The following is a 20,814-nucleotide window of genomic DNA, read 5'->3' as shown; positions in this document are numbered from 1 at the left end:
TAGGATTTAAAATCGTAATTTCTGTTCTTTGGTGGTAGCTCGTAGTGGCTAAAACATCACTTATCCAGAGTTGGTCGCAAAATTGGTCCATCTGGTTTTATTTCCTTTAACTGGAAAATCTTTGTTGTTTCAGCCCTTCCTGAAATTATTAGTGAGTACTAAATATCCCCCTTCTGTTTCACCTTACGCCGCGCTCTGTGACCGCCGTTGGTCAGTGCCGCTGTTGTTTCACCCTCGCTCTGTTTTCTCGACTCCGTTTCTACGAGGGAGGAGACCCGGCCTTGTGCATCCTTTCTGCCGTTCCCGGCACCAGTCAGACGCACAGCGCTTGCTGGCTCATGAATTGACTATAACCGACTTCATTGGTTCTGAAAAATACGACTGTGGCAAACCTGGTCCGCTCTTTCTTTGGTCATTGAGGATTGTAGTTCCTGACCACAAACCTTAGTTATGATAGTTCAGTCCTGTCCGTCGACCAGCTGTGAGATACTGAGCTACCTCGAAGACAGGATTTGTTGTGTAACCATATTTAAATCCAAAGCACCTAGCACAGCAGGGAGGAGCACTCCGGAAAGGTTTTTCAGCAAATGCACGAGTGAATGAATCCGTGCTGCTCCGTTGTCTCATCTGAGATGTCGATCTTTGTGTTGATTCTCTGTTGGAAATTTGTATTACTCTGGATTGTCTTGTAAAATTGCAAGTATTTAATGGGGCTCCCACCTGTTTTTTTTTAAATCAAAGTTGTATCATCTGTGCTTTCATTTTCTTAATCACTGATTTTTAACATTTCTACCTATGATTTACTCTGAAAGTATTGGAATATAAGTGGCTTGCATTATTTTTAACGCTCAGAAACGCATTAGCACATTTTTATAAAAAATCTCCATCTCTCTGTGGCATTTTTTACATGCTTATTTCATGTGTCAGAGTGCTTGAAGGACGCACAGAATGGAAACTAAACAACAGATTTTGTGACTCCGGAAGATCAGAAGTAGCACCCAACCAAGAAACTCTTTTCTCCTTCCTTTGCCCGTTGTTCGTCCGTGTGTATTTACTGTGCTTGCTGGTCTAACATATTTCTTGTGTTCTCTTTGCCACTATAGTCACGCAGATCATTTTCTTATAATGTATGGAAATTTAAAATCTGGAATTTTGAAATTAGTTGAAACAAACGTTTAAAATATCTTCCGCCCCAGGGAGAAGGCTAGCATGGTTGTGCCTGAAGGGAGGGAAGGGAGAGATGAGGGGAACCTGGACCTGGTGAGAGGCTCCGCGTCCACAGGCTCACCCACCGACACGCGGAAAGCAGGTGAGTCCTGCCCTTTGCTGGGCACCCCCGTCGCCTGTAAAGGAGGCTGTGGGTTTCCAGAGCTTCTCCGCAGAGGTGAGGTTTTTCTCAGCAACCTCGTACAGGTGGCTGCCTGCTCCCATACCCAGTGCCCGCGCTGACATTTGCTAACCATGTGTCCCTCCCGGGCCGTTGGCTGCTCATCTGTAAAATAAGGGGGCTGTGCTCCAGGCGCCCCAACCTCGGAATCCGTCACGCCCCGGCATTGCTCGCAAATGTGATTGGCTGAGATACAGAACTCAAGGAACCTGTACAAGTGGCAATTAGGTTCTTACCTTCACCCAGAGAAGCCGGTTTACCTCACAGGTAGGCAGGAGCTGTGTGGGGCACGTCCCCACTTCTCTTCCTGCGTCCACGTGTTGCTTCTTGGCACGTCTCCAGATCCCGGGTGTGTGGCGCCCTCATTGCGGTCTGCGCTGTGGCATGCCAGCAAAAGCTGCTGAATTCCGAGTGCGGTGTGACCCAAGAATAACCCTGTCCCCCTCCCCAAGTCCCCATTTGCCCCTGGCGGTGGCTGCTGCCAGCCAGGTGGCATGAGGAAAGCAATATGACTGAGTTGACTTAGCGTCCAGAGCGGGATCGGTTAGAGCAGCAGGACTCCAGACGTCAGGGTCCTCGGGAATAACCTCAGAGGCTTGTCAGAGCTGCGGATCCACAGGCCCCCCTCCATGGAAATTCTGACTCAGTGAGTCTGGAATGGGATGGGCCTCTCAGGGCCTCCTGATAGGAGTGATCCCGGGACCCTACTTTGGCAAACCTGGCCTCAGAGCATCTATATCTTTTTTGAAGAAGATTCTCGTTGACTCAGATAGGCTGCTGACATTTCATGCAGAACTACCGAACATCAGCCATACGAAGGAAGTGAGATTTGAGCACGTAGATGCCACGCAGAATGCTGTTTACAGAAGTCCGTCCTTCTGAGTTCAGTCCTCCAGGCCCTCCAGCTGCCATAACAACTTGCCACAAATCCAGTGGCTTGAAACAGTATACATTTTTTTGAATGTTTATTTATTTTTGAGAGAGAGAGAGAGAGTGCACAAGTGGGGGCGTGTTGCAGAGAGAGAGGGAGACACAGAATCAGAAGCAGGCTCCAGGCTCTGAGCCGTCAGCACAGAGCCCAATGCGGGGCTCAAACCCCTAAACTGTGAGATCATGACCTGTGCCGAAGTCGGACGCTTAACTGACTGAGCCACCCAGGTGCCCCGAAACATATATATTTATTATCTTATGATTATTTTCTTCAAATTCTGGAGTCCAAATGGGTTTCACTGGGCTAAAACCAAAGTATAAGCCAGCTGTGCCCCTCCCACAGGCTCCAGGGGAGACCCCATCTCCTTGCCTTTTCCACCTTCTAGAGGCACCTGTGCTCCTTGGCTCCTGGCCCTTCCTCCACCTTCAAAGACAGCGCCTCTGACCCTGACCTTCCTGCTTCCCTGTTTCACTTGTAAGGACCCTTGAGGTGGGCCTGGGTAATCCAGAATAATCTCCCAATATTGAGATCCTTAATTTAGTCACATTTGCAAAGTCCCCTTTGTCACGTAAAGTAATATATTTACACATTCCTGGGATTAGGATGCGGGCATCTTAAAGGGGCCACCATTCTGCCTACAGCAGCCCCTGGTCCTTCCGGGTGTAGTCCTTCAGCCAGCATCCTTAGCACCCACCTGCGATCTCATTAGAAACACGGTGTCTTAGGCCCTACCCCAGACCCTCTGAACACAGAACCGCCTTTAACTTGCTCCCAGGCTGTTCTGTGCGCATTCAAGTGTGAGAAGTTCTGATCTACCGGCTTACGGTTTTTCCACCTTCTTCCATTTTCGCACCTCCGGACTCACTGGTACAAACACTAACAGCTCCAAAGGTTCTCACAGCAGCTTATAAGGCAGTTTACTCAGCGAGCCTTTTTAGGCATCTAGTATGTGCCGGACTCTGCCGTGGGAATCAGGAGTAGAGTGGGGCCGTGTGCAACCATCAGGGACCGTTCTTAGAGGGGCAGAGAGAAGGCAACAGTGAACGCTGGTGTTCGGGAGTCATTTGTGACTTTTCCTTTTAACTCTGTTCAGTTTAAGAGAAAATCGCCTTTAGTGACTCTGTAAACAGACCTTTCTGAAAATAGAGAAAAAGGAGGAATAAGCATGGGTTATTATATGACAGCGGATCCGAGGTTAGCAGCAGCAACCCAGATTTTAAACTTTAGTTGTTCGGCTTCGTCCTTGAGAGTTCTTCCTCAGTGACATCACTTACCGTGCCACCTTTTGTTAACAGGTGGCCAGGAGCAGAACGGTACACAGCAAAGTATAGTTGTGGATATGCGTGAGTTCCGCAGCGAACTCCCATCCCTGATCCACCGTCGGGGCATTGACATTGAACCGGTGACGCTGGAGGTCGGAGACTACATTCTGACTCCAGAAATGTGCGTGGAGCGCAAGAGCATCAGTGATTTGATTGGCTCTTTAAACAACGGCCGCCTCTACGGCCAGTGTATCTCCATGTCCCGCTACTACAAGCGCCCAGTGCTCCTGATCGAGTTCGACCCCAGCAAGCCCTTCTCGCTCACTTCCCGAGGTGCCTTCCACCAGGAGATCTCCGGCAATGACGTCAGTGCCAAGCTCACCCTCCTCACGCTTCACTTCCCCAGACTCCGGCTTCTCTGGTGCCCCTCCCCCCACGCCACCGCCGAGCTGTTCGAGGAGCTGAAACAGAACAAGCCGCAGCCCGACGCGGCCACGGCCATGGCCGTCACGGCGGATTCGGAAACCCTCTCGGAGTCAGAAAAGTATAATCCGGGTCCCCAGGACTTCTTGTTGAAAATGCCAGGGGTAAATGCCAAAAACTGTCGCGCCTTGATGCACCACGTTAAGAACATCGCAGAGCTGGCGAGCTTGTCGCAAGACAAGCTGGCGGGTATTTTGGGCAACGCCTCGAACGCGAAGCAGCTCTATGACTTCATCCACACCCCTTATGCCGAGTTTGTGTGTAAAGGCAAAATGAGAAAGTGAACGAGGGCGGCCGTTTTCTCATCCCGTGACTCTGACTTCCAGCCACCCTGTACCGGAATGAACAGACCGAGATGAATCACGAGCTCAGAATTCCGCTCTCTTCAGCACCTGACGACCGCGCAGTCCGCTTCTGGGGTCAGCGGACCACAAGCCCAGATGCCCCTCTGGACTTTGTGTCTAGGCACTGATTTTAACCTTCCCATGCCGGCCCGCCTCCCTCCCTGCGCCGTCAGGGCCAGAGGCAGCGTGTCCCGCTCTTCGGTCGGGAGTCAGAATCAGGCGAGGCGTCTTGTGGGGGCTTATAGGAGGCCGCTCTTGACGCAAGCAGCGATTTATGTTTCCCACGCAGGCCGATAAGACACGCTGTCACGTCCCTGCCCTCTTTGTTCAGGACGGGCCCCCGGAACGCCGAGAAGGAACCTTGTCTGCCATTCCTCGCCAGTTCTCACCCTCTTTTCCGCAAATACGCGCTTCCCCCTTTAAGAAAAACCCATGGGGACTTCCTCGTACTGACCTAAGATGGCGCCCGTGAAACTAGCCGGTTCCTCATCCCCCGAATGTGTGTGACGCGTACCAGAACTCGACTGTGCAAAGCCAGCAGCTTTAAAACGTGAGATGAATTGTTCCCTGTTTCCAGAATTTGATGGTGAAGGAGCGCTGAGGACGCGCCCTTGTGCAGACATCTCACCTCCTGAATCGCAGAGATCTCCAAGCCCGAAGGGCTCGTTAGAGTCTCTTAAGACTTCCTCTTTCCCCCCAAGCCTCTCCCCACACGCCTGAGACCACCAGCGCCACATCCTCTCCACGTGCAGCGTCAGCCCACCCTCTGCTCCCCGCTTCTGTCCCTGGGCCAGCGTGCTCGCTGCCGTCTGTGTGAGGACTCACGACGGACAAGCAAACGGGTGGCCCCCCGAGTCTTTAAGATTGGGTTTCCTTCTTGGAGTGGAGATAAAAGAAGTACAAGTAAATGGAAGATCGGCGCATAGAATATCTAAGAGTTCTAGAGAAATTTACACACTTAAAAATTCACAAAGCCATCTCCTTCTCAAACCTTCCGATTGAGTTAGGTTAGCTTTTTACTGAGGTGCACATACAGGACATTCATAGCATCTTTGTGCAGTTTTTAAACTTTTCTATTTCAGCTTTACTAAGGCATTATTCACACATCTAGTAACGAGTAGTAAATTTTCTACCTCAAGAGCTGATGCGGGCGTAGACAGCAGTGCCGCCAGCCACACCGCACAGTTTCGCGTTTTCCGCGTCGGCCATGTTTTCGTTTGTCACAGTGTTTGAACTCCGAGTGGACGCGGGAGCACCGAACAGAGAGTGGTCTTAGTCTCCACAGACGTTCTTTCCACCAGCCTTTCCACTCATGTTGACGTCTCCATCCCTCCATATGTTAACACTTGTTGATAAGGTTAAAGGAGACGTGGATTTCCAGCTCTCTGCCAGGGTAGGACAAGAATGAATTGAGAGAGATCAAGGAACCGTGTCCTTACATGGAACCGTGTACAGTGATCTGAGGAATGGAGAAGATGACAGGAAACAAAAATTAGTTTAAGGTAGAATAAATAGTTGGGCTACTCATTTTTTTCCCCCAGAGTTAAAAATACACCCTTGAGGGGCACCTGGGTGGCTCACTTGGTTAAGCGATCGACTTTGACTCAGGTCATGATCTCGCGCTCCTTGAGTTCAAGCCCCGGGTGGGGCTCTGGGCTGACACCTAACAGCCTGGAGCCTGCTTCATATTCTGTGGCTCCCTCACTCTCTGCCCCTCCCCTGCTCACACTGTGTCTGTCTCTCTCTCTCTCTCTCTCTCAAAAATAAATAAACATTAAAATAAATATACACCCTTGAGAATAGAACACAAAATGTTGAGAACATTCTGTATTTCTTTAAGAGTCCAGTCAGAGTTAAAAGTACATTAAAATAGACATCCCGCACCAAATGGAAATGGCTATTAACAATTTTTCTTCACCCAGTTCTAGCTCTTCTGCTTGTGGCAAATGAAATTGCTATTTTTGTTTTCTTCTTGTGTAATCCCACCTGCCGTATTTTGTTCTTCCATTACATAAAAGGCAAATCCGAACATAGCACATTTTTTGATGTGGGTTTCCCTCCGATAGAAGTCTTCAGAAATAAGCCCTAGTCCTAAATCTACCATTTTAAACAGCCCTTGTTATCTAGTCCCACATAGATAACAGTCTTAATTGTATTCAGAGCGCTGTTGTCTCCCTGCTCTGATTCTGTCATTTGCTGTTGGACCTACCGGACCCTTGAAGACAGGCAGGCGTGCTGCCTCACGTGTATTTAATTTATGGACGATAGTTTCTAATGAACTCGAACGTGCTCGTTGTAGACACAAGTCTCCCACTGCCACTTCCCATTCCCACTAAGGAAATACATCTTAATGTGTGTCCAGTTGTGGGGAGCCTTCAGCACAACCATCGTGTATTCACTTTTATCACATTCTTTGACACATTTTTACAACCTGAGACTCTTGGCAAAGGACTAATGCATGAGTCCTAGTTTTGCCTAAAGCAAAACTAACGTATCGCTTTATTTTCCAGCATCATATTGTTACCTTTGCCTTTTTTTTCCTTTCAAAATAGTAAATATCTAGTTCACTTATGAACTCACGCTTAGCTTTTTTCCAAACCTTTTTTAAAAACCTGAGATCGGCATTATACTATTTTTTGAGCTTTTTTGCATAAAAAAATCAGCACGTATGAAATAGGAGAGAGAGCACTTTGACTGAAAATAATTGTCCCATCCATGCACCCATCGGGACACAGAGGGTTAAGTCTAGATTTGGTTGTGTTGAGGTAACAGAATATAGAATTAATAAATGGCCTCCAGCAAGAAAGCCTACCCCGAAGTCAGTCCAAAGAAGTGGGTGGGGGCAGAGAGACAGAGTGTTGTTAGTCTTTGCTTTTGTTTTTCAAGCGTAATTTGATTTTCCTCTGGCTCAGAAAACTTCTTTAGGGAACTTCTCTTCTCTTTTGTGTTCAGTTTAGCCCAGAAACATCCTCCTAAAACCCAGCAGTTTAGGAAAGTTCTTTTCTCAGTCTTGAATACATTCAAATGTATCCAGACTTCAACACGAGTTGTCATTTTTCTTAATTATTTTGCTTTCTATTTTGGTTTATTGCTACTTCCTGCCCAATTCTGAACTTCAGTACTTAACCGTCTTTATCCACAGGTTTTTAGTGGGTCACACCCCTGCTGTTTTTTTTTTTTTAATTTAAGGTTATGTAAGCCAAAAGGGAGACTGATTCATATCAATTTGTAACAAGAGGCGTGTGTGTGTGTGTGTGTGTGTGTGTGTGTGTGTGTGTTTAATAAAATGTGTATTTATTCAGTGTTTTCCTCAGCATTCTGTGGGCAAAATAAAAATAACAATGTATAGTGAAAGGACATGTGTTCCCAGCGGGTAGTTTTTACCAACATGTTGGTAACTATAATCAGAAACGAAGACAATATGTAACGTGCTTTCTTTTTTGTTGTGCACAATAAATGATTGCAAACCCCAGCTTCTGCGTTTGACTTGCGTGACAAACCCACTTTCTAAGGCTGCAGCACATTTTTCTTTTCAGTTATTTTTCCTTTACTGCCTTTTATTTTGTGCGTATTTCCTTAAGGAGTGGGGGAGAAAAAGAGTATTCTTCTGAAAACACTCGTTTGTTGACGTGTAATGAATATGTGCTAAGCACAATGCCTGGAACATCTTAACTCAACAGAGAGATTAATTTCCTGCCGCCCCTGACTCATAAGTTCTTGTTCCTTCAGCGTCAGAGTTGAAAGTAAATAATCCTTGCGACACATCTAGAATTTATTATAACCTCTTATGTTTAATTATTATTTAATTAGCTTACTAATTGGCTCATCTTGAGGATTTCGTTATTTTCATTTCCGTCTTAAAATGTAGAACTGATCCCTTTGTAACAAGGCATAAAACAGGTTATTTTGCAAAATGTTTTAATATTGGAATAAAGACTGGTAGAATAATTAACCCTTTTTTAGTAGTAGTGATTTAATTCAATTCACATTTACTGAGCCCTTGTGCATGATCTCTTTTCATCACAAAGACAAAGGTGCTATTATTTAAAAGCCTCTTTTACGGTGGGGGAACTGAGGAGCAGAGAGGTTAAGTCATTTGCCCAGGGTCACCCAGCAGTAAATGATGGAACCTTGATTTGAACTCAAACAGTCTGACTCCAGAGCCCATGCTGAAACAATGGTGATGAGTGGTGGGGGGAGAGAGGTTTGTGCCCACTTTCAAATATTTCATTACAAATATGTCACAGAGAAAGCAAATTGGTTTGTTTTCATGCCTCTCTTAGTTAATAGTTTCAAAAGCAAGTATATAAAATTTGAAAAAAGGTCAGAGATTACTGAGCTGGATGATGTCGGGGCTCCTGGCTGGCTTAGTCATTGGAGCATTCCACTCTAGATCTTGGGGTTGTGAGTTCAAGCCCCACGTTGGGCTCCATGCGGGACATGAAGCCTACTTAAAAAATAAAATAAAGTAAAAAAGAGCTGGATGTTGTCCAGACGCATATCCTCCCTGGGGATTATCTGATTTTCCATGGCTGCGTACCTCTTACTATTTCACAACTTTATGAGACTAGAGGTTAACTTGTAGAAAACCTGAAAGCAATACAAGCCATTCCTGTTCAGTAGTGTTGCAAGGTTATTGCCTGGTGAGACATGAACCAGTGCTACATTCATTAGCAACTTTATTTCCGCATTCATCTGACCAGCTACCAATCTCTGGGTCTTTAATTTTCCTTCAAATCAGTCTTAACATCTAACTGGTTTCCTCGTGCATTGAATCTAATAAAATCTTTGACCCCTTTTGTTGTTGTTTCTATTTGTATGAGAGCCACGTTTCTAACTTTCTGAAAAAATCATGCTTTGCAAATGGTGTTGCCAACATGAGCTTCCATATGACGATAAAACCGTGTTTCCAGCCTCAATCATCCCCAAATTGCACCTTGTAAACTAGAAGATGGGTAATATGCATATGTTTAAGAACTGTGGTTTGATAACTAAGATGTTAATACTACAGACTATAAGTGGATCAAATTTAAGAACTATAGACTCATTTTAAGATGCTCTGTGGACCCCTGTTTCTCTGTTTACAAAAGCTTAACTGAATGTTTCATCTCAGCTCTGTTTCCCTACAGCCCCTGACTATGAGTGTTCGGGAGACTGATTCATGAATGAGAAAGAAGAGGAATTTTAGATATTCCCAAGGATCCATTTGCCCTACAAAGATATTTCTACATGAAAAGAACAGTGCTCCCCAAGGGCCTGGGAGACAGGTAAACAAAATCAGTTTGTGATTTCCACCAAGGGAGTTTCCCGGGATTCATGAAAACAGTAAATAGACCAGGTCTGATGGAACGGCAGCGGCACAGTATATTTAAGATGATGATCTTTGGGGACCCTTTTCCAACAGAATTTGGTGTCAGTGCGTGCCTTTCACTGAGAGATTTGCTTCTCTGTGCAACTTTGTTTCTGGGCAGGGGGACGCCCAACCGAAGCTCAGGGAAGAAGATAATTCAGTAGACTAAGAGAAGCATGACTGGGCAGGTTTGTTTTCGTTTTCAGCGTAAGGCGTTTCCTGCAGAGGGCAGAGGGCCAGCTCTGGGTTCGATGCCGTAACGGCACATGCCATCAAGGGACATTCAGCCTTGCAGTGAAGGCAAGTCAGAGAAAGAACCCAAGCGACTAAAACAACTCAGATGCACGAGAGAAGTAGAAGTGCTTTGGAGGTCAGAGGAAGATGCCGCATCTGGCTGTAGGGATCTAGAATGGCCTCAGAGGGAAGGGCGGAGCATGCATGTCCATGCGCAAGAGCTTTAGCAAAGACATGGAGAAAATGGTGGTGTTTAAAAGAAGGAGTCGAGAACGGGAGAGTTGGGGCAATTCGCTGGAGACATATCCTAGGGGTCTCAAGTGCTAGGCTCGAGGCGTTCTTATTTTCGTAGAAAAAGAAATGCTCAAATAAGGGAAGGGCGTGGGCAAGAAGTCTGTTTTACAACTGCAGCCTGGGAGTAGCGAGTTTGAAATGGAAATATTAATTGAGCACTTACAGTGTGCCAGATATTTTAGGTACGTCCTCACGCCCTGAAGCAGGGAACATCCCTGCTTTGGTACCCCAAGTACGTCCTCACGCCCTGAAGCAGGGAACATCCCTGCTTTGGTAATGGGGCCGGTAAGATTGAGAGAGCAAGAATTGAAAGTCACAGAGGAAATAAGCAGCAGAGGCGGGACTCAAACTCCACGGCCCCCTTTCCTTCTGCGGCCCCTTTCTACCTAGAAGGAAGGACTGGAGGTGGAAAGGCCATTCAGAAGGCTTTGTAATAACCCAAGCAATAGAGAATGACAGCCAGAACGAAGATTATAGCTTTGGAAATGGAAAGAAGGACAGAAATTGAATAGGCATCGAAGGGGAATGGCAAAGAAAGTCAATGCCAGGGAGTCTAAACACTTGCCTTTAAGCCCAGGCTCAGAAAATGATGATGCCTTGAACAGAACCAAAGAGGACCCAGCCGTGTTGGAAAGAAAATGAAGTTCTGGGTTTTGTTGTTGTTGTTGTTATCATTAAAGTTTATTTATTTATTTTGAGAGAGAGTGACAGCAGGGGAGGGGAGGGGCAGAGAGAAGGGGAGAGACTGAATCCCAAGCAGGCCCCATGCCGCCAGCACAGAAGCCAGTGCGGGAGTCGAACTCATGAACCGCCAGATCATGACCTGTGCCTAAACCAAGAGTCAGATGCTCAACCGAATGAGCCACCCAGGTGTCCCAGGCTCAGAAAACGATGATGCTGTGAACAGAAACAAAGAGTCTGCAGAAGGACCCCATTGTGTTGGAAAGAAAGTGAAGTTCAGTTTTGACCAAGTCGATTTCAAGATAGCCGATAGGCAGACAGTCTCAATTCAAGGTGCAGTTGACCTCTGCACGGAAGTGAGAACCGAAGGCATCAGATAAATGGTTAACACAGAGAAAGATGCAAGAGAAAATTAGAAAATGCCCAAATCTTGGGAGTGAGAGCATAGAGGAGGCAGACTCTTAGAAGATCCTCAATGTGTAGCAGCCACCAGAATCAAAAGCGGCAGAGAACTTCAAGGGAGACCCACAGGGCTGGGAGCTGAGCTTGGACGCGCTGGTGGCCTCACACTGTGATGAGAGGGCATCCTGGGCAGGGGTTCCTGGGATCCCAAGGGCACACACCAGACAGGGGCATGGTGAGTCTGGAGACAAGGAGAACAGGCAAGCAGCACTCCCAAGGTGATCATGTGTGTTGGTGATCAGAAGAAAGGAGCGCAGTGGAGCCAAAGAAGGAAGATGCAGGGCGCCCAGGTGGATCGGCCGGTTGAGCGTCTGACTTTGTCTCTCAGGTCATAATCCCACAGTTCGTGAGTTCGAGTCCCGCATCGGGCTTTGTGCTGACAGCTCAGAGCCCGGAGCTTGCTTCTGATTCTGTGTCTCCGTTTTGCTCTGCCCTTCCCCCGCTCACGCCCTGTCTCTCTGTGTCTCCCCAAAAATGAATAAACGTTAAAAAAAAATAAAAAACAAAAAAAGGAAGATGCTAGAGAGAGAACAGATCATTAGTGGAAGCAAAACCCACTGTTGGGGGTCCTGAGGGTGGAGGGAAACAAAAGTGATTTTTACTTTTTTTCCTTTCACAACCACAGAAAACCCATTTTTGTATCTATTTGCTGCTTCTTTTGGGGGAGGGGGGCAGAAAGAGAGAGAAAGTGGGAGAAAGCACAAGCAGGGGAGGGGGAGAGAGAGGAAGAGAGAAAATCCCAAGCAGGTTCCATGCTCAGCACAGAGCCCCACGCAGGGCTCAATCCCACCATCCCGGGATCATGACCTGAGCCGACATCAAGAGTCAGACACTCAACTGACTGAGCCACCCCAGGCGCCCCTGATTTGCCTGGTCTTAAAAGCTAACATTTATAGTACCATGTACCCCCAACTTGGGAAGGAACCGGCAGACCACAAGAAGTCACAATGAGCCCTTTTCTGAAACCTGTTTTAACAACAAAATGCTGCTGTTTGGCAGTGAGGTCTGCTTGCGTTTAAACTGGCAGGGGGGATGGCCTAGAACCCCTCCATTTGTAACCTGGCTGTGGAGTTTTATTATTCTTTAAAGCATCCCTTGCAGTGAACTATGAAACCAAAATGTATGCTGGCTACTGTCGTCTGCAAACAAAGTGGATGTTCAGTAGCTCTCCCAGCCAATCCTAAGACTGGGAAGGATTTTTATTTTGGTCGCCCTGAGCTTACTGTAACTGGGGCGGCTGGGTTGCTATGGTGATTTCTTCCCCAAACAGTGCTTTGCCGCAATACACGGAAACAGCAGATAAATCTGCTTTATGTTGATTTGATCGCGACATTAATTCTGGTTGGCACATCCCGCGTGCCTCCCATCAGGACTTGTGTGTAGGAATTTTCGATCGGGGCCGAGGAGGCCTTGTCTAAAAGAATAATAGAAACTTCGGTTTTTTAAACCTGGGCCTTCACAATTCATGCGGCTGAAGACGGCTGGCTCAGGGCCTAGAGCCCGACCACGGGGGTGGGAGGGATGGGGGTTGTAGCTGGAAGAAGGTCCATCGCTGAAGCAATTATGTGGTTAATCGCTCCAGTGTGGGCATAGGCTGAAGGTTGTGACTCACGCCCGACTCTGTCACTAATAATCGGGGGTTGGGCAGGATGCACAGAAAACTCAGCCGGTCCTTCCCGTTCCTCTTGCAAATCTGTAACTTCCTACAGGATCTGTCCGTCCTTGGAGTGGGGCGAGGAAGCAAGGCCTCAACTCCGGGACGCGGCGCTCCCTGTCTCCACCAGTAGGGGTCCCCATCGAGTCACAGCTCCTTAAGCCAGCTTCGCTGGAGTCGCTGGACGCTTTAAGGCCGACCGCACTTTGAATGGGGGTGTATCTGCCTCTGATTCTTGCCTAACCGTGACATGGGAGAGAAGAAAAGTAGCTGCCTGTTTCCAGCATGACTCATTATAAACAAACGGAGGACAGATCGACTGCCTCTTATCAGAGCCCGAGTATGTGCCCCAGGCCTGAGGGTGAGTCACACTGGAAGTCGCAAGTCTTTTGTTGGGTGGAAGGGATTTTTTTTCCCCCTCGCAGAAGAGGTGATTTCTTAAATACAATCAGTGACCCCCCCCCTCCCACAGTGAGCCCTGGGCTTCTAGATGAGGTCAAATGCTCCCCCCACAAAAAACCAAAAAGGCTTCCAAATAAAACTGGCCGCCTGCACAAGGACCCATTTAGAGTTGATGATGGAAGCATTTGCAATCTGGCGGCAATGGTTTCACAACATACACACCTGCCAATAAATCATCCAAGGGTGCACCTTAAGTATGTGCAGTTTATTGTATGTGAACTACACCTCAAAGATTTTTTTTAAGTTTTTTTTTTTTTTTAATTTATTTATTTTGAGAGAGAGAGAGAGCGTGCACAAGCTGGGGAGGGGCAGAGAGAGAGGGAAAGAGAGAATCCCAAGTAGGCCTTGCGCTGTCGGCACAGAGCCCTACACGGGGCTGGATCCCAGGAACCTTGAGATTATGACCTGAGCTGAAACCAAAAGTCAGAGGCTCAGCCGACTGAGCCACCCAGATGCCCCTTCACTGCAAAGATTTTTAAGAAGAAATACAGTTAAGAAGTTAGTGAGGAGGGGGGGAAAAAAAAAAACCCTGGCCAACCCATTTTTATTATGAATTATCATGAAGCTGCCTGCACACCCCCTCACTCCCTTATCCGTACCCTTCTGTTGCTTTGCATTTCGGTGCAAACCCAGACAGGGTGCCCGCACCTGAACGGAACCTCATGCTGGTAGGCCGATCCCAACCCTCAGAGTGTGTGTTGGTAGGCGAGTTATTTATTTCTCCCTAAGGAAGGCGGTAGGGAGAGGGAGCACTGGCAACAAATTTGGAGTCGGGGCAGATGGCGGGGAGCAAAAGGAGAAATAAGCCCCCTCGATGTACCTGCTCCTCGCCGCCTCCCCGGCTGCCAGCAGAACGCAGGAGGCTGTTTATGCCCTGGGTGCCTTCATATTTCAGCCCATACAAGTCAGGTCAGGCCAGCTGCATGACTACAGTCGGGAGCTCCGAGGACGGGCTGTGCCGACAGATCCTGCACACGTGAATGACCTAACACTTGGCCGCCAGAGCACGAGTGAATTCAGAGGGAAACGAACATGTATGTGCTTAGATGGTGGAAAAGAACCAAGTAGCCGGGCGGGTGGGGTGAAGCCAAAGAAAGCAGCGAGCAGAGGAGGGGTGGCCCCGATATAAAAGCCGACGACCTCAGTTAGGAAAATAGGGACACGTGTTTGCTCGTGGGCTCGCTGATGCATTTCTTCCAAAAAGCAATTGACATTTTTCTCCTTTCAGATACTATGCTCTCAAGTGGGCAGGAAAAGTGACTCATCTTGCAAATACCTGCTTCTGACTGCTTAAGGAAAAGGCCTTACCTATTTCTTTCATGTTTCTGTACGTCTTTTCCTGTTGCTGTCTTTGGGTGAAGAAATTCAGGGTACACATCAAAGTGGGGGGATCCGGCTGTCATCTTTAACAAAAGGGTCATTAACGTTGGAGGGGGTTGTCTTCATTTCCTAATCTCTCAGTCAGTCGCTGTCACTAAATGTGTGTGTGAGAGACTGTGGGGGGGTGGGGAGAGTCGTGTGTGTGTATGTGTGCATATGAGTGCGTACGAGATCATTTGAGTATGTGTGTGGGGGTCGTGGGTGGTGGACGGGTATGTGTGTGTGTTATTTTCTGACTCCCTGGATTCTGTGTATACTTTGAAGGTACGTCTTTGCCCACAGCAGCTGATCTCACATATAATGGCTATGTGTGTCCTTAATCTCCAAAGGCAGAGCCAAATTCCAACAATTCGTTTTGCTCCCGTAATCCCATACTCCCATACATATATTCATACCTTTTTAGATCTTTTTTGTTTTTGTTTTTGTTTTTGCTGGATAAATACAACCTGTAGGAAGAATGTTTCTCCCGACAGGTGTTTTCTCTTGACATCCAGGGTCTTCATGTTATGATTTGGCAAACAATGCCAGTTTCCTCAGCAAATGTTCCTGAAGGGCCTACTGTGTGCCAGGAAAGTGGAACGTGACCCATAGACTGGAGTTACAGGACGTTTTTTCCCCGTCTTGGAGTCCAAAAAGCAGAGCCAGAGTTTGTATTTATAACAATGGAATTACGGTAAAGTGTTACTCTTATTAAAAACAAAAACAAAAACCCGCTCATTGCCTGGAAATGGCCGAACTTTCAAAGTGCTGTGATATGCATTACCAAGTTCTGGGCTGTGGGGAGCACAGGTTCCAGAAGTGGTAAGACTATACATCGTGGCACGTTGCCAGGCAAAAGGCCTTATTTCACATTTAATGCCTTGTAGGAATGAGATAGCGTGAGACGGGTCTTTCGAGCCCGCGAGAGACTTTAGTTGTCTTGAAAAGCCAAGGACCCGCGTCCGCATTGTTCAGGATCTTTCCGGCTAGATACTGGTGTCGTTGAGTGGTGCCAGAGGGTACTTTTGAAATGGGAGAGAATTGTTACAAAAGGAAAGACGTTCTCCAGGTAGGTCTGTTTAACGTGTTACTCCTTAGGGCCCTTTAGAAGATACCTTGGTAATGCGGCTCTTAGTAGGTGCTCCTAGCCTTTGCTCTGTCCCTTCCAATGGCATCTTCAGTCTGTCATCCCAATCCAAGCTTTGTGGGATTTCTCTAATTAATAATCTTGTTTCTCTTACCACATTCTAACTTTTGTTTAAAATAGATGGGTTTTTTTTTTTCTTAACTGGATTCTCGCTACCCAGAATTGGAGTAATCATAATCTTGGTTTATGAAACACACTCACCACCAATCCATGCACAACTTGCTTTGATTTAGATTGTTATTAAAAAAAAAATTTTTTTTTAACATTTACCTATTTTTGAGACAGAGAGAGACAGAGCATGAACGGGGGAGGGTCAGAGAGAGAGGGAGACACAGAATCTGAAACAGGCTCCAGGCTCTGAGCTGTCAGCACAGAGCCCAACGCGGGGCTTGAACTCACGGACCGCGAGATCATGACCTGAGCCAAAGTCGGACGCTTAACTGACTGAACCACCCAGGTGCCCCTAGATTTTTATTTTTAATGTTTATTTGTTTTTGAGAGAAAGAGACAGATTGTAAGTGGGAGAAGGGCAGAGACACACACACACACACACACACACACACACACACACACATACGGAATCGGAAACAGGCTCCAGGCTCTGAGCTGTCAGCCCAGAGCCCGACGCAGGGCTCGAACTCACCAGTGGTGAGATCATGACCTGAGCTGAAGTCGGACGCTTAACCGACTGAACCACCCAGGCGCCCCGACTGTTATTCTTAATAATGCAGAAAAGTACTCACGAAGCTACCGTCCCTCTTGCAAAATGCTAGAGCTTTGATGAGAAGATTATAACCTACGTCTAACCCTATAAGGTCCACCCTCCCGACTCTATGACCCTGCTCCTCCAAAACCAAAATGAACCCTCATCCTGATTTCTGTGTTCAGTATTCCCTTGCTTTTCTTAAATTTAGTTTCAGAACTAAACTAAATTTCTTATGTGCGTTATATGTATTGCTGAAAGTGTGGTGTGTGTGTGTGATTCTTAACTTCATTAAAAAAAAAAAAGATACCATGTCGTATGTAACTTGGTGGGACCTATGTTGGTAAGATCCAACCTGCTGTGCATGTTACTGTCATTCACTTGTTTCTGGCCTCTCTGTAGTATTGCATTCTCTGAATATACCCCAGTCGACCCCACCGATCCTCTCGGTACGCGTCGTTTGGACTGCGCACTGATGCTCCATATTGTAAACAGTTCTTTTATGAACATCCTCGTACCTGGTCTTACACGGGTACAAACATTCCTCTTGGGTACGTACCTCGGAGCAAAATCGCCACGTCGGACAGTATATGTATGCTCAGCTTTAGGGCACAATGCCAACCTGGGTACTGAAGTTGTGCGGACCCACACTTTGTGTCAGCAATGTGTATGCCAGTGGGTGGATCCACACCCTCCCTGACACACTGGACTGTCACTGCTGGAGTGTGTATGAAAAAGAACCTCATAGGGTCCTGACTGGCATTTTCAACTACTATGCGATCTGCCAAATATGTCTCATATCTCCTGAGAAATATCAATATTTTTTCGCTCATTTTTCTACCATTGTATGCGTTCTTCTCATGAAAGGAGCCCTTCATGTAATCTCATGCTGAGCCTTTGTACTTCTTTTCACTTTCTTTTTTTTTAATTAATTAATTAATTTATTTATTTATTTATTTATTTTTAATTTAGATCTTTTCACTTTCTTTAAGGTATCTCCTGATGAATCCAAGTTCTTAAAATAGGAAAACGGTATCAGTCTTCTATAATTAATGCTTTTCACTTAAGAAGTCCTTTAAGGGGCGCCTGGGTGGCTCAGTGGGTCAAGCATCTGACTTCGGCTCAGGTCATGATCTCATGGTTCTTGAGTCGGAGCTCCGCATCGGGCTTTGCACTGACAGTGTGGAGCCTGCTTGGGATTCTCTGTTTCTTCCCTCTCTCTTTGCCCCTCTCCCACTCCCACTCTCTCCCTGTCTTCTAAGAATAAATAAACATTAAAAAAAAATACAATGAACTTCTGCTAACAAAATTATACTTAGAGTCTTGTGCAGTTACTAGAAAATAAGGGTAGGCAAAATGATGTCTAATTTGACTAGCCAGAATTATGATTTCTAGCATTTTGATGTGTATTCTAGACTTTTTTATATCTTTCCTTACATATGTATTATATTCCATTAAAAATGGAATCTTCTTGTAGATGCTATTTTTTAAGGGTTTTTGTGGGGGGGAGGGATTGGTTATTTTGCTTAACATCGTATCCCATTTTCCCAGTGTAAGAAATATTTTTCCACACCATGATCTGAGGGGTACAGAGTATCTCCTTTTGTGGGTAAAATCTAGAATATTCACCAAGTGTGCCTCACAGCCACCAACAAATCCTAATGGATGCTGACTACTGCTCTTACACACTCCTTTCAGCCTTGGGCATTATTAAACCAGTTCCATACTGTTGACCCTTACATTTCCAATTACTCGCTATTAGAAGCAATGATGAAATGAGCATCTTTTAATTACACTAAAACTTTGCACACATCCATGATCATGTTCTCAGGATAAATTCTGTAAGTGGGAATTCCTAATGAGTAAGAACATGTTTTTACTTCATGATACTTACAGCTGAATTGCTCTCCAAAAAGGTTTTATTCACTTATATTCACATTAGCAGAATATAAGATGACCTATTCTCTCCCACAACCTCACTAACAATAGTATTGTTGTGCCTTTTATCATCAGTACGCCAAGTTCAAGTGCCATTTTACTTAGTGCATATTTCTTCAGTGACGATGAGGTTCAGTTTTTTCATGTTTTCTGGCCATTTGTTCTTGAGTATGTATTTGTGTGTGTGTGTGTGTGTGTGTGTGTGTGTGAATTGTGTATTGGTGTCTATTCCCCCTTTTATCCATCAAGTGTTCTTTCTCTTATTTATTTGTGCAAGTTCTATCTGTGGAGGGTTGTAACGTTCATGAGCATTGCGTACATTTTTCTAAATTTGTCTTTTGTCCTTTTTTCTATGCTTTTTTGCCTTTCAGATTTTCAAAATTGCCTATGTTGTCAAATCTTTCAGTATTTTCAAAATTCCCTTTTCATTGGAGAATATATATCCCAATATATAGGCTTTTCAACTGAAAGCCTAAATTTTCTTCTGGTTTTCTTTTTCTTTCTTTCTTTCTTTCTTTCTTTCTTTCTTTCTTTCTTTCTCTTCTTCTTTCTTTCTTCCTCTCTTTCTCTCTTTCTTTACATTTCCATCTCTGTTCCATTGACAACTCATGTCAGGTGGTGATGGAGCTAACTTTGTTCAAAATGGTTAGCCAGCTGCCAGCACCATTTGTTGAAAGAATATTTTCTTTACTTGCTAGTGCAAATTAGCACCTTTGTCCTCCTGTATTTATATTTATATTTATATTTGAATATGGTCTTTGCTTCTAATTCTGTTCCTGTTATGAGGATTGTGCCTATATAAGACCTTGTGAGTTTAATTATCATTTCATAATAAGTTTGGGTATACATTTTTGGACAGATACCTCCCTAACATTATGCTTTTTGGAATTTTTATTGGCTAACTGGCCATCCATAAGCACTTATCCTTCCGGATGGACATTTGGGGTCAAGTTTCTAACAAATGTTATGTTTTGATTTTTATTAGAATTACGTTACACTTATGTTCTTTGGGTGATAATAGACACCCTTACAATGTTGGGAAAATGGCTCGTTTTACTTTACTTGTGCCGAAGTCGGGTTTTTTTGGTTCTTTGGTAGGATTTGGTGGTTTGAGTCCTATAAATCCTTGACGCATTTCTTGCCAAGTTAATTCAAAGTTATTTGTTGCCATTGCAGACTGTGATTATACTCCCTTTCCTCCCCCAGCCTCTCATCATTCTGCGGCATTAACGTTTACGGCTTTTATAACTGGCTACCTCGCAGAGCTCTAACTCATCTTAACATTTTCTCGGCTGGTTCCTTTGGATAATACAGGTAGGCCATCATTGCATTCAAAAATAATAATAGTAGGGGTGCCTGGGTGGCTCGTTCAGTTAAGCAGCCAGGTCTTGACGTTGGTCATAACATTGAGCCCTGTATCGTTCTCTGCCCTGAGTGTGGAGCCTCCTTGGGATTCTCTCTCCCCTTCTCTCTGCCCCTCCCTTACTCATGCACTCTCTCTCTCTCTCTTTCTCTCACTCTCAAGATAAATAAACTTAAAAAAAAAATTGCAACCCCACCCAAGAGGAAGGCGCTGGGGTGGGTTTAAAAAATAATAATAATAATGGTAATTTTGTCCCCTTTTCAATATTTATGCCTCTTTCTCTATTTCTTATCTCTATTTCTCTATTTCTTATTCTTACCCATTCTCCAGCATGGGTTGGAGAATTCAGATGCCCATGGGCCCAGGCAGGTAACATTAATGCATGAATTGGGCCAAACTGAGGCCTTTGGCAAACAGAACACAGATCTTTTCTCAAAGGGGAAGTCCATACTTAGCTCCAGCCAATTTTTGCTGTTTGGGGAATAGCTCTCATGTTGACGGATGGTCAGATTTAAAAAAAAAAAAAAAAAAAGTATGCCAAAGATCATTTCTAATGTGAAATCTGTAAGAATCTTAAATGTTGAAAATGAATTCAACGTTTTTAAACATCAGGCAAGTCAAATGTAGACTGACAGTTAGGTTCAACCCAGGCTCACAATGTGCCCCACTTTAGCTGAAGCTTCCAGAATTTAAGAATATATTGAGTTGGACTACTAGACGTTCTTGCCTTATCTTTTATTAAATTAGCAAAAGTGCCTCC

General features: G+C 45.5%; 1 protein-coding gene across 5 annotated transcripts in view; it reads left to right on the top strand.

Annotated features, from left to right (window-relative positions):
* Positions 1-20,814, top strand: part of ERCC4 (ERCC excision repair 4, endonuclease catalytic subunit) — a 61,798-nt gene that overhangs the window by 25,283 nt on the left and 15,701 nt on the right. For 2 of the 5 annotated variants that reach the window (XR_006197588.1, XR_006197591.1), the window contains exons 10-15: positions 1,197-1,309; positions 3,614-5,909; positions 9,537-9,674; positions 14,773-14,871; positions 15,419-15,597; positions 19,898-20,005. Coding sequence is in view for 1 of the 5 variants with exons in the window: in XM_042921267.1 (XP_042777201.1) it covers positions 1,197-1,309; positions 3,614-4,347 (847 nt within the window). In the remaining 4 variants the exon portion in view is untranslated. Of the gene's footprint in view, positions 1-1,196; positions 1,310-3,613; positions 5,998-9,536; positions 9,675-14,772; positions 14,974-15,418; positions 15,598-19,897; positions 20,006-20,814 lie in introns of those variants that run through there. The other 3 variants (XR_006197592.1, XR_006197589.1, XM_042921267.1) reach the window with 3 other exon arrangements.

Source organism: Panthera leo, chromosome E3 (assembly GCF_018350215.1).
Source record: "Panthera leo isolate Ple1 chromosome E3, P.leo_Ple1_pat1.1, whole genome shotgun sequence".
Lineage (NCBI taxonomy): Eukaryota > Metazoa > Chordata > Mammalia > Carnivora > Felidae > Panthera > Panthera leo.
This window is presented reverse-complemented; position numbering and strand designations above follow the sequence as displayed.